Source organism: Heterodontus francisci, chromosome 32 (genome assembly GCF_036365525.1).
Source record: "Heterodontus francisci isolate sHetFra1 chromosome 32, sHetFra1.hap1, whole genome shotgun sequence".
Taxonomy (NCBI): domain Eukaryota; kingdom Metazoa; phylum Chordata; class Chondrichthyes; order Heterodontiformes; family Heterodontidae; genus Heterodontus; species Heterodontus francisci.
Window position 1 is genome coordinate 20,413,731 of NC_090402.1, and position 14,470 is coordinate 20,428,200.

Sequence of the window (14,470 nt, forward strand, 5' to 3'; positions counted from 1 at the left end):
TCTGTGGAGAGAGAAGCAAAGTTAACGGTTCAGGTCGGTGACCTTTCATCAGAACTGGCAAAGGTTAGAAATGCCAGAGGCTTTGAGCAAGTGAAAGGCAGGGTGGGGGTGTGGGGGAGGGAAAAAGAACAAAGGGGAATGTCTGTGATAGGGTCGCAGTTAGGAGACATTAAATGACAAAGATGTCATGGAACAGAAGGCAAAGGGAGTGGTAACAGCCATAGTAAAAGAAAAAGTATTTGTCCGGATAGCAGAACAATGAATAGCTCTGTTCGAAAGCAAAAACATGAAAAACAAGTTTAAGACTGGCACATGGTTAAAAAAAAATCAAATGGCAGTCACAGTCTGAAGTTGTTGAGTCCAGAGGGCTTCGAGTGCCTAATCAGAAGATGAGGTGCTGTTCCTCGAGCTTGCGTTGAGCTTCACTGGAACATTGCATCAGGCACAGGACAGAAATGTGGGTGAGAGAGCAGGGTGGTGAATTAAAATGGCAAGCAACTGGAAGCTTGGGGTTGTGCTTATGGACTGAGTGGCAGTGTTCTGCAAAGCGGTCACCCAATCTATGCTTGGTCTCCCCAGTGTGGAGCGGACCGCATTGTGAGCGGTCAATACAGTATTCAAAATAGAAAGAAGTACAAGTAAATCGCTGCTTCACCTGGAAAGTGTGTTTGGGGCCTTGGATAGTGAGGAGAGTGGAGGTAAAAGGGCAGGTGTTACACCTCCTGTGATTGCATGGGAAAGGGACATGGTGTCAGGGATAATGGAGGAGTGGACCAGGGTGTCAGAGGGAACAATCCCTACAGAATGCTGACAGGGGAGGGGAGGTGAAGATATGTTTGGTAGTGGCATCACAATGGAGGTGCCTGAAATGGAGCAGGATGGTCCTTTGGATGTGGAGACTGGTGGGGTGGAAAGTGAGGACAAGGCGATCCCTGCCGCGGTTTTGGGAAGGGGTGAGGACAGAATTGCAAGGAAGTGGGCCGGACACGGTCAAGAGCCCTGTCGACCACAGTGCGGGGAAATCCTCAGTTGAGGAAAAAGGACGACATATCAGAAGTACCGTTGTGGAATGTAGCATCATCAGAACAGATGTGACGGAGATGGAGAAACTGGGAGAATGGAATGGAGTTCCTACAGGAGGCAGGGTGAGGGGAAGTGTAGTCGAGGTAACTGCGAGAGTAGGTGGCCTTATAATGAATATTAGTAAACAGCCTATCCCCAGAAATGGAGACAGAGAAGTCGAAGGAAGGAAGGAAAGTGTCAAAGATGGACCATGAGAAGGTGAGAGAAGAGTGGAAATTGGAATCGAAGTTGATGAAGTTTTCCAGTTTGGGGCGAGAGCAGGAAATGATATTGATACAGTCATCAATGTACCGGAAAAAGAGTTGGGGGAGAGGGCCTGAGCAGGACTGAAACAAGGACTGTTCGACATACCCCACAAAAAGACAGGCACAACTAGGGCCCATGCAGGTACCCGTAACACCTGTTATTTGGAGGAAGTGAGTGGAGTTGAAAGAAAAGTTGTTCAATGCGAGAACAATTTCTGCAGGCAGGGGAGGGTGATGGTGGATGGGGACTGTTTGGGCCTCTGTTCAAGGAAGAAGTGGAGAGCCCTCAAACCGTCCTGGTGGGGGTTGGAGGTATAGAGAGACTGGACGTCCAATAACATTCGGGTTTGTGTTCGTGCCAGTGTGCGAGCTAAAGATTTTTAAAAGCAAAAAGCACCAGCCCAGGGAGACTGGAATATCCCTAGACCAGGTGGCAGTGTAAAGGTAAAACACCCTTCTCACTTACAAAATTCCCCAGTAAAAACAAATAAACAAATAGATGAATGACCTGCAGAGAATCCTGACTCCTGAGATTGTCAATTTTAGTTGTCCAGTACCATAACCACAAGGCTACTATACCTTAAAAGTGACTAATGTATCAAGTGAATGTTCAATAACACGACGTCAGTTGGTGTACCTTTCCCTGTTCCATTTCTGGGTTTCTCATATCTAACAGCGATTTGTGAAAGAAGCCCCAAAACAGATGAGGAGCATTATAATAAACTGTGAAATTTGGAAGATTTTAACTATTAACCCTGAAAATCTTGCACTTGTCATTTACTTTTAAAGTATAACCTGTGACAATACAATGTAATATTTTAAAAATATCAAACTTGATTAAAATATTACACAATTGAGACCCTGACTTAAATTATTTCACATCACAAACATTTACTGCAGAATTGTGAACCACAGATATATATGGGAAAACGTTCCTATTTCACTAAATCCATTTGTATGCATCAAGTCATTCCATAAGGTGCCACACAAAAGGTTAAGAGGCAAGATCAGGGCTCATGGAGTTGGGGATAATATATTAGCATAGACAGACATTAGGTTAACAGACAGGAAACAAGGAGTGGGCATAAACGGGGCATTTTTAAGTTGGCAGGCAGTGAATAGTCGAGTGCCGCAAGGATCAGTGCTGGGGCCTCAGCTATTTACATTCTATATTAAATGACTTAGGTGAAGAGAGAGAGAGTAATACATCTATGTTTGCTGATGATACAAAGGTAGGTTGCAAGGTAAGCTGTGGGGAGGACAGAGAGGCTGTAAAGAGATATAGACAGGTTAAATGAGTGGGCAACAAGATGGCAGATGGAGTATAACGTAGGGAAGTGTGAAGTTATGCACTTTGGTCATAAGAATAGAAAAGCAGAATTTTTTTTAAGAAGGCGTGAAGCTTCTAAGTGTTAATATTCAAAGATGTGTTTGTACAAGGAATGCAGAAAGTTAACATGCAAGTACAGCAAGAAATTAGGAAGGGAAATAGCATGTTGGCCTTTATTGCAAGGGATTTGGAGTACAGGAATATGGAAGTTGTGCTACAACTGTACAGGGTTTTGGTGAGACCACATCTAGAATACTGTGTGCAGTTTTGGTCTCCATGTTTAAGAAAGGATATACTTGCATTGGACTGCCCGTCGAAGAGCGAAGTCCAAAGTACGGAAAGTCCTCATCAGGGAACTCCTCTTTGCTGACGATGCTGCTTTAACATCTCACACTGAAGAGTGCCTGCAGAGTCTCATCGACAGGATTGCGGCTGCCTGCAATGAATTTGGCCTAACCATCAGCCTCAAGAAAACGAACATCATGGGGCAGGACGTCAGAAATGCTCCATCCATCAATATTGGCGACCAGGCTCTGGAAGTGGTTCAAGAATTCACCTACCTAGGCTCAACTATCACCAGTAACCTGTCTCTCGATGCAGAAATCAACAAGCACATGGGAAAGGCTTCCATTGCTATGTCCAGACTGGCCAAGAGAGTGTGGGAAAATGGCGCACTGACACGGAACACAAAAGTCCGAGTGTATCAAGCCTGTGTCCTCAGTCGCTTGCTCTATGGCAGCGAGGCCTGGACAACGTATGTCAGCCAAGAGCGACGTCTCAATTCATTCCATCTTCACTGCCTACGGAGAATACTTGGCATCAGGTGGCAGGACTGTATCTCCAACACAGAAGTCCTCGAGGCGGCCAGCATCCCCAGCTTATACACACTATGGAGTCAGCGGCGTTGGAGATGGCTTGGCCATGTGAGCCGCATGGAAGATGGCAGGATCCCCAAAGACACATTGTCCAGCGAGCTCGCCACTGGTATCAGACCCACCGGCCACCAATGTCTCCGCTTTAAAGACGTCTGCAAACGCGACATGAAGTCCTGTGACATTGATCACAAGTCGTGGGAGTCAGTTGCCAGCAATCGCCAGAGCTGGTGGACAGCCATAAAGGCGGGGCTAAAGTGTGGCGAGTCGAAGAGACTTAGCAGTTGGCAGGAAAAAAGACAGAGGCGTAAGGGGAGAGCCAACTGTGTAACAGCCCCGACAAACAAATTTTTCTGCAGCACCTGTGGAAGAGCCTGTCACTCTAGAATTGGCCTTTATAGCCACTCCAGGCGCTGCTCCACACACCACTGACCACCTCCAGGCGCTTACCCATTGTCTCTCGAGATAAGGAGGCCAAAGAGATACTTGCATTGGAAGTAGTGCAGCAAAGGTCCACGAGATTGGGGTCCCTGGGATGAGGGGGTTGTCCTATAACGAGAGGCTAAGTAAATTGGGCCTGTATTCTCCAGAGTTTACAAGCAGAGATGATCTTATTGAAACACAAATGATTCTAAGTGGGCTGGATAGGGTAGACACCGAGAGATTATTTCCATTGGTTGGGGAATCAAAAACACGGGGCACAGTCTCAGGATAAGGGGTTGATCATATAGGACTGAGATGAGGAGAAATTACTTCACTCAAAGGGCTGGATTTTACCAGCCCCTCGACGTCATGGATCGTGGCAGGGAGGCCTGTAAAATGCTTTTGGGAGCTGCCCACCATGACCCATGACGCTGAGAAGGTCCACCACATATTAGCAGCAGTGGCAAGGCCTTGGTGTGGCCCCCCCGTCGCCAAGCGGCAGGGCCATCATTTAAATATTCAAATTTAACTAAATGAATGCAAATTGCTCCCGGCGGCCGTCCCACACCAACTTTACGGCCGCTGGCCTCAACTCGCATGCCTTCAGAACTCCACACGGAGTTCTGAGGCGAGACACTGGTAGGGAGGACGGGCGGTGTGAAATTATCAGGGCGGGGGGTGGGGGGGGTGGGGAGAGCGGAGAAAGCCTTTTTCATTGGCTGTGGGGATAGCGGGAAGGGGTTTAGGGTCAAAGGCAATACAGTTTAGCGGGGAAGATCGTGAGTGAGAACTCACTTTTTCGGGGGGGCTATGGTTAAAAAAAAATTGACTGCTTTTTTACTGGGGGGGCGGGTAGGAGAGGGGATTGCAGGGGTCAACAGACCTTTATATGAAGGCGTTAACAAAACGATCCCTTTAAACATTGAGATTTCATCTAAGAGATTGAAGCCCTTTAAAAATGGCGCTGACGCCTGTGCGGTGGCGACAGAGACTGTTGCCGGGGATGCCGCAGCTGCCCCCTCTACGTCATTGGGGGCAGCTGCTCCGCCCCCTCAATTTGAATGAGCCCCTCCGCGCAATATCGCAGGAGCTCTGCAGCAGCACATCCAGGTCGGAAGGCCGCCGACTTCACAGCATGCCACCGCAGAGCACAGTACGCTGATGAAATTCAGCCCAAAATGTTGTGAATCTTTGGAATTCTCTACCCCAGAAGGTTGCGGATGCTCCATTGTTCAATACATTTAAGGCTGGGATAGACAGATTTTTTTGTCACTCAGGGAATCAAGTGATATGGTGAGCGGGCGGGAAAGTGGCGTTGAATCCTAAGATCAGCCATGATCCTTTTGAATGGCAGAGCAGGCTCGATGGGCCATATGGTCTACTCCTGCTCCTATTTCTTGTGTTCTTGTGTCTGTCAACCAGGATCAAAAACACTCTGTAGCCCTCTTTTTGATAACATGGAAAAGCAAAGCAGGTTAATTAATGGGCCTGTTCATCATAATTGTATTGTAATTCATTAATCATGCAATTTTGCCTGTCGCATTGTTTGGAGATCAAGGTTTCAAGCCTCAGCAGTTGATGTTGGCAAGTTGCATTGACCAAAACCTAACATGCATATTGATCTCTGGTAATGTGCTCAGAATGGGTGACGAAAGGAAGGGGCTTACGAAAATAAGCACTACACCATGGAATCACACAAACCAGTATTACTAGGACTACTAGAAAATGTGCTCACAATTTAATCGCTGTTGTTACAACCGAGGCAGGAGGAGTACTTTGTCTTTCTCTAGTTCAATTTCTCCACGGGTCACAACATATATTTAAATATGCACCCAGTTACTGATACAGCCAATTATATACTCTCTTTTTATTTCAGAATAAAATCCACCAACTAGGTTTCATTCATGAACAAAGTATTTATTATAAATAATGACTTAATCAAGATGCAAAGTTTGAACAGTTTGAAATATGACATATACAAATATAAATATCACACACACACACACACACACACACACACACACACACACACACACACACACACACACACACACACACACACACACAGACAGACAGAGACAGACAGACAGAGAGAGCGGTTAAAGGAAAAAATAAAGATGCTTTGGCCAAAGTACATCTTTATTCTTGAAGAAAAAGGAGAAGATACATTATGTTCCAGATAGCATACAGTCTGGCATCTGAGTAGACATAGATGGGCCACTGGGATCTTTTCAGAAGCAGTTCTTTCAGGACATGTCGAGAGTAAGTCTTCCTAAAGCTTCTCAGCAGAAATGCAGCATCAGGTGTTACAGCTATCACATACTGGATTTTTTTTTGCAGGGTTCAGGGTTTCTCAGAGAGGTGGAGAAAAGATGAGCTGGGTGTTTCTTTCAGCAGGCTATAAACCCAACTGACTCAAAACAATATTCAAAAATGAAACCCACTCTTGAGCACCATAAATCTGGACATATCACTTCTCTTGTAAACAACTCTCATAGTCAGAAGGCACCTGTTGTTTACTTAGCTGAAGACATGCGACATCCAGTAAATGTTTTTAAACAGAGTCCTTTCAGTGACCCTTTTAAAAAAAAAGTCCAGCATCTACATAATTACTTCAGTCCGCCAATGAATCCACAGTGGCACAGTGGTTAGCACCGCAGCCTCACAGCTCCAGTGACCCGGGTTCAATTCTGGGTACTGCCTGTGTGGAGTTTGCAAGTTCTCCCCGTGTCTGCGTGGGTTTCCTCCGGGTGCTCCGGTTTCCTCCCACATGCCAAAGACTTGCAGGTTGATAGGTAAATTGGCCATTATAAATTGCCCCTAGTATAGGTAGGTGGTAGGGAAATATAGGGACAAGTGGGAATGTGGTACGAATATGGAATTAGTATAGGATTAGTATAAATGGGTGGTTGATGGTTGGCACAGACTCGGTGGGCCGAAGGGCCTGTTTCAGTGCTGTATCTCTAAACTAAACTAAATTCTAAAACACGAGTCCTCAAAAAAAAAATTTTTTTAAATGGAAGCACTTTCATAGCACTGCATGGAAATAAAGGAGCTGATGCAGATTATATATCAGGGAGAAAAGTCACTCCAATAACTTTTGTGACAAGATGTGACATTACATGGGGTAGAGGTTTGTGTTCTGACTAGATTCAAACAGGCTTTAAAAGTAAAAAGACAATGAATTAGCCAAACATGCCCCCTACATCTCCAAGCTGGACTGAGGTGAGAACGTGAGAGATTAAAGAGTTGCAGCTCTTTGGTCCAGCTCTGATATCTTAACCTATCTGTCAAGGAATAGATGTGAAACGAGTGAATGACTGCCTACACAGAGTACGGATAGAGAGAGAGGTGTCTAGGGTTTCCTTTCGGCCTACACCCAGTCTTACCACAACAGTGTTTAATTTTAAACGCACTGTTTTTTTTAGCTCCCCTTTGGTGAATCCTTGTTTACCGCTTTTCCAATTATAAGGCAAAGAAACCAGCACAAACAGGCTTTCTTAGGTTTAAAGAAGAAAAGTTGAAATTTATTAAACTTAAACTCTAATTTGGTTAACGCCTACGGATACATGACGCGCCCACACTAACATGCATACACGATACACACATGAAAATAGAGACAGAGAAGAGAAGAAAAATAAAGTGGAAAGGTTTGAGGCAATATCTGAAGAGTTGTTGTTATGGTTCTTCGAGCTCACTGTCGAGTCCTTGATTGTAGGTAGATCTTGCTTTTCATTGGGGCCCAGTATGCTTCTTAAACCTTGTTTGCTGTAGGAGACTTTTTCTCTCTTGGGGTTCATGTGTCTTCAGTGGATTTAAGAGGCTTGTGAGAAAGAGATGGGAACAGACAGACCGCAGAGGCTGTGGCAAGCCAGCCAGGAGCACTCTGCTTTTTCCCCAAAACTGTTTGTAAAATTCAAAAAACTCAGGTTGCCCAGGTTAGTCATGTTACTAGCTGGTTTGACCATGTCCCGTTTGTGTATTCAGCCATTGTGGCAGTCAACCTGGAATACGAGCTCCCCTACCTTCAACATTTGGTGATCAAAAGTCCATTGTGGGTTGAATGGGCAGGGAATGGCTGCTTTGTCCTTCCAAACACTGTCTGTTAATATGAAAATGTCTTTTCCAGGCACGGCTGATCAGTTTAACAAGTCCTTTCTTCGCTCCAGTAACAGTTTAAAATCAATGTTCATGACAAAATTAACGTGCCTCATTCTTGGCAGGTGGGGGCCAAGCACAACAATAGTCACCAGCTCAAAATTTGGGAGCAGTCTGTCAATGAGGCTATTGTACAAGAGTGACTGAGTGATACAGTTACCTAACCTGCTGGATTGAAATTTGAGGCCAAGTCCTGCAGGCAATCAAGTTGGCAGTGTTCAAAATTGTGCACCAGCCTCAATCTGTCTACTGCTCTCTATTACTGAGCAAACTGCTCTTACAGCTACAAGATGGTCACTTACTAAATAAAAATGACTGCACCTTTTCATATTTTTAATGTCTAAAATTCATAAACCATAGCTCATTTCCTACGAGTAATGCCAGTTACAAAGCAAATGAACAGTGAAAAAATAATAACCCACTGATTGCCATTAATTGCCAACAGAGAAAGATTAAAGCTACAAAGTCATCATATCCCACATTTCTGTCTTCAGCTTGTTATTACTTTAGATTATGTTGCATGCAAAAAACATAAAAAGAAATGCTGTACCTGCCAGATCACTGAGTTAATACAGAAGGTGGTGTTTTAGGGCCTATTTCAGCAACACTGCAGCACAGGTCATTTTAAACATTTTCAATCATAAAAACTGTCTTGCAAAGCAGAGTCAAATGGCATAGATGCATTTAAGGGGAAGCTAGATAAGGAGAAAGGAATAGAAGGATGCGCTATTAGGGTTAGATGAAGTAGGACGGGGGAAGGTTTGTGCAGAGCATCAACACCAGCATGAAGCGGTTGAACCGAATGGCCCGTTTCTGTCCTGCAAATTCTATGGCCCGGAATTTGCAATAAGAATAAAGGTCAGGCTATTAGTGCTCAACACTGTAATGGAGGAAATCTGACAGCAACTTCTGGAATATGCACATGTGCAGTTAAACGTGGAAATCTAGGATTAGGGGGCAGAGTTTCAAATTAAGGGGTCTCCCATTTACGGTGGAGATGAGAAGGAACTTCCTCTCTCAGAAGATCGTTAGTGTTTGGAATTGTGCAGGAAGTCAGTGTAATAGGAAAGTGTGCACTTAAAAGGTATGGGGACAAATATTGTTTCTGATTCTACAAAGCCTCAAAATGAATTTGCAAATTTGTCAACAAGCCTAACCTGGACTCTTGACAGTACAACTGACGGGACTTTGGTGGGGTATGGGGTCTATCCCCAAGGGGAAAGAGGGTGCCCTCTATATTGGGCTAGTAGAAACTCTATCTATATGGATTTCTCAATGCAGACTCGCAAACACAGTGACAAAATGCTTTCTAAAAATTTCCTTTATCTGCATTTGTTCTTGAGCAACCAAAGTTTCTAAAGTTTAGAGTTTAATCAAATTAACATTTTCAAAAAATTGCATACTTCACAATATTGATTACATTTATAAACTGATATTTTTTTTTTTAATGTTTTCATTCAAGTTTCTGCTTGAAAACTTCAGCCTCTCCCAAAATTGTACTTTTCAGGTCAGCACATGGATTATCCAGTCTGAGAAAGTGCAGTGCAGCTAACTAGAATACACCAAGGAATAATTTTATTTAGCTTCTCCTAGATTCTGCTCAAAAGGTTTACAAAATTTTCTGAAGAAAGGTTAGAAGGTAAATCTCTAAAGCTTTACTGAGGTACAATTTATACAGTATGTTATGGCTGTGTGTGTAAAAGAGAGTAAGTGGGTGAGATGACAGTGTCTGGGTTACACACCTATTGTAGCCTTACACTTGGCCTTGACTCTGAGCTGAACTTTACTAGCCCTCAAGGGATGGGCTAGGTGGTGGGTGGTGGGATGTGGGGGGTGGGTGGTGGGGGGGGGGGGGGGGGGCAGTGGAAATGGAGAGGGAAGGCAGAGGCGAGATGGAGTGCTAGACGCATGGAATTTTATCAGCGGCAGGGAAGGTGGAGGATGGCCTTCTTGCCCAGAGGCCACTTGAGGGCCTCTTCCTGCTGCTGCTGGCATTTTACCAGCAGCTAGTGGGACCCCCATTATGTGAGGAGACTGCCCAATATTGCCTGGCAGCCTCACTGTGGGCTGGGGCGGAGAGCGGTGGCCCACAGACGGGCCCCTTGACAGCAAGGGCCACCCCGTGGAAGCAACCTTTCCTGCCCACACGAACATTCTATCTATAGAATGCCTGGTTGGCCCTGGCAAACATCGAGCCCACCGCACTTGCCTGTGGGGAGGTCAGCATTCATTGTTGACAGCTGCAGTCCCAGCAGTGGCCATTGCTCCCAGTGGAACTGCTAACACAGAACATCTGCCGGCCCACCAATTGGCAGGAGCTCATGGAGGCGGACTCCCGTCTTTTAAAGGGACGGTAGTTAACTGCCTGAGCATCAGAAAAATGCGCCCGGGTGTTCCCCCAAACACCCAAGGCAGGGTTGCCTCTGGCTTTCCAGCCAAACAACCCCACTGCACTGACAAAATTCAGGCTTGTGTTTGCTAAGGTCATAGGAGATTGCCATTTTTTTTTTGTAAATAAAAAGTCTGTTAAAATATTGCCATTTCAATAACAATGACAAATCAAATATAAAAGTATGACTATTCAGGTTGGTAGAACGTTTAATTCATAAAAGAAATGTCCAGTTACCTCTCCTGCCCTTCCTACCCCCAGAAAACTGCAATGTATAACCTTGTGCCTTACCTCTGGTTGTATCGCTTTAAATACTGGGACATCCATTAAAGTGATTTGGCTCTGCAACACACAAGATAATTAGCAATTTATTTTCAATCTCGACATTATTTTTGCAGTATGTGTGCTTGATCTTACAGAAACTTTTAACATTCTATGATTTCAGTCTTACTTTTGTGCAAACCAATCAAGAAAAATTCTTGATCTGTGAAAACATTTGGAATCAGTACACAAATTTAGGAAAAAATGTTTCAATCTAGTTTCCGTTCTAGGTATAAAAATAGCAAGACTTTCATTAGATTATATCTATCAAAGCTTTACTGGAATGACTGTAATAAAATAATCAAGTGGTATATTCGCCATTATTTTCCATCATATGAGATACCAAAATTATTGGGATGAGATCTGCAATTTCCTGCTCTACATTGAGGAGCGCACATTCAAAAAAGCAGCACTTTCAGTTTTGTCAATTTTAAACATTTATGATCACACATGGATTACTAAAGTTGTCGTAACATGGAATTTATAAATATGATATAGGAATGCCTTATATCATTCCTGTGCTCACTCAGCAAAATTTAAAACTCCATTTAAACCATCAGGTGTCAAATGTTTAGATAATATATTGCATAAAGCAAACTATTTTCTGTACTGTCGGTAAAGGCCAGCATTACTTTTGACCCCAGTGGGCTAGACTGGGAATTATGATGTTGCTGTTACATGTCGTCTATAAGGTTTTCTACTGTGAGCGAGTGATGAGCCAAGGAAAATGGAAATCCAATTCGAAAGAAAGATTCCAAATGAGAAACCAAAGATTTGTAGAGGAAATGAGGAGGAATTTGTGGCAAGTGCTTTCAAGGGCAAGCAGGGCAGGTTCAAAATCAACCGAAATCAGGAGGAAATACTAGCCCAACAAGAAACCTTGAGACACAGCTCACGTGAAAAGGGAGAAATGTGAACAAGGCATGCAATAAGAAAATAAACTGGAATGTCAGCTTCTAAAATGTACAGAGGACTGTAGGGGATCTACTGTGTGGAGTTTCAAAATGCAGCAGCAATGGAGGAGAGACAGGATAAAGCACGGATGGAGCAACAGTACAGTGGCGGAGAGATTGGGAACGATGTAAAAAAGTGCCAAGAGAGATGAACAAAATAGTAGTTAAGGCATCAAATGAAAGAAGAATGTAAGAAGCCAAGAACAGAACTCTCCACTCAATAGGAGCTACTGCAGATGAGTCAGTGCTAAAATGCAACATAACAGAAGTTACTACACTCCACCAGATGCACTCAACAATAAAGCAAAACTCTCAGGGTCCAAATTATGAACATAATAAATGACAGCTCAGATTTTGCAACAGTTGAGAGCAGAAATGGTATATTACACCATGGAAAGTATCTACTTACAGCAAAATCCTCAGGTGTTACTTTAAGTACATCAAATACAACTGCATCATAGCTTTTCATAGCATAATCCGAGTACTGTCCATCGAGAGAGTCTGAACTACTACTGCCCTGAAAAAAGCAAGAAAACATTAAATAGAACTCCTAATCCTCCTAATGAATATTAACAAACATGTCTTCTTGTAAAATTCTGTCATGCACAGGCAATGTTTCTGAATTTTATCAAAGTAACAGAATTGGAGCAGTTTCAAACTTGGGGCAGACCGGGAGTTACATTATCCCCACAGTCTGAACGATAGAGTGTTAAAAATACTGCATACATGCACACTTCCTGTTGGCATGAACTTTGATCATGATTTTACGTCAACATTTAGAATGAAACTCTGACATCCAAAGTTGCCTGCAGTTGCAGGCTCTGGCCAGTAGTTTGCTCTGCCGAGTAAGTTTCTGAAGGCTCTGTCGTAACTCCAGTGCTGTCTCGTATCCAAAATTTCATATATAAAAGAGACCACGGGCAACATGATAGGCAATTAAAGAGTAAAAACTATCCTGATTACAGCCAATACAATGTAGATAAAAACATTAAAAGTTCATTTTTCTCACAACTCAGCTCAAAAAAACATTGATATTGACACAGAAACACAACAGTTACAAAATTCTACTCGAGTTTAAGTCAGAGAAAGAGTCAAGATGCACCTTCTCGAAACTCCACTGATGACCTTAGCTAACTCAGAGTACAGGGAGAGTTTCCCTACTTTGCCAGACAATGGGGAACTCCCACATCACGAGGAACATCTGGGGCACCTACCATGATAGGATAAGGTGGGCCTCAATTCTGCTTCTAAGTAGTGTCATGCAGGCCCCCACCTGCCAAGAATGAGGCATATTAATTTTGTCATACGAACATTGATTTTAAACTTGCTGGGAAGAAAATGCCTGTTACAAGGGCTGCCAGACACTTAGCTGAAAAATATTTGCACACTAACAGACAATGCTTGTGGAGACAAAAGGACCATTCCCTGACGCATGCAACCCACAATGGATTTTGATCACCAGAAATTGAAGATGGAAGGAAGAGCATTTTAGAGACTGCTAAGGTGACACAATCCACAAAAACCACGACTGGTTAAACCAGCTGGTCACATGACTAACTGGCTGGTCCAGGATTTTTGAACTCAGAAAAGACTGCTTGCTCCTGGAGTGAGAAGATCTGTCCTGTCTGCTCCCATCTGGACCCACTGAGGACACATGAACCCCAAGAGAGAAAAGTCTTCTACATCAAACAAGGTTTAAGAATACTGCGCCCCAACGAAAAGCAAGACCTACCTACAATCAAGGCCTTTACAGCAAGCTCGAAGAATAGTAACCAAAACCATTGCCTCAAACTTTTCCACTTTATTTCTTCTGCTCTTTGTCTCTACCTACATGTGTGTATCGCATATCCGTAGGCGTTAACTGAATTAGTTTAAGTTTAAGAAAGTTCAACCTTTTTTCTTTAAACCCAAGAAAACCTGTTTGGCTAGTTTCTTTGCCTTATAATTAGAAGTTAGTGAACAAGGATTCACTAAGGGGGACCAAAAAAAGGCGTGTTTAAAATTAAACCCTGTTACATTAAGACTAGGTGAAGGCTGAGAGAGTACCTTAGACCCCTTTCTCACCTGGTCGTAATAGTAGGCAGGTACACTTTGTCTGAGCAGGAGGATCTCCGACAACCATGCGTCAGGTCCCACTTATGGCCCATGACAGGTAATCACCAATGCTAACTCCACATGCACCCACCAAGCCCTCCCTCTGAAGACAATGTCAATGCTTACAGCAACAACTACAACTTGTATTTCCACCACCAACAAATCATCTTGGATACTTCAGCACAAGGATGGGATCTGCGGAGCTTCAGCCCCAAGATACAATCCTAGAAAAAGTGTTGATATATAAGCAGAAAGATGGCAATATTGAAATACATAATTTTAGTATCAACCATTTATCTCTAGGGGCAGGTATCCCATGCAAGCGAACCTTGCAATGGATTAAGCGATATAGGGAGGGTGCAAACCCACTCTGTTTTCGGGAGGAATAAAGATAGAATGGAACAAGATTGCTTTACTTTGAATTGCAAAAATGTTGTTCCAATTAGAAATACACAGCAAATAGGACTTTACATCCCGATAAACATTTCATTGATAAATAAACAGCAGAAGGATCACATGCAGGCCTTTCCTCTGATGCATTTCAAAGAATAAAGGGACATTTTTTCCAAATGAGGGCGATGCAATCTGAAACAAATCAGAAC

The 14,470-nt window shown here is 43.5% G+C and overlaps 1 protein-coding gene across 7 annotated transcripts in view; it reads right to left on the minus strand.

Moving 5' to 3' along the window:
* The window catches only part of ralgps1 (Ral GEF with PH domain and SH3 binding motif 1), a 650,997-nt gene that overhangs the window by 482,778 nt on the left and 153,749 nt on the right, over positions 1-14,470 (minus strand). For all 7 annotated transcript variants that reach the window (XM_068012423.1, XM_068012421.1, XM_068012419.1 and 4 more), the window contains 2 exons: positions 12,184-12,291; positions 10,792-10,842 (listed from right to left, as the gene is read on the minus strand). In XM_068012423.1, coding sequence (XP_067868524.1) covers positions 10,792-10,842; positions 12,184-12,291 — 159 coding nt within the window. The remainder of the gene's footprint in view (positions 1-10,791; positions 10,843-12,183; positions 12,292-14,470) is intronic.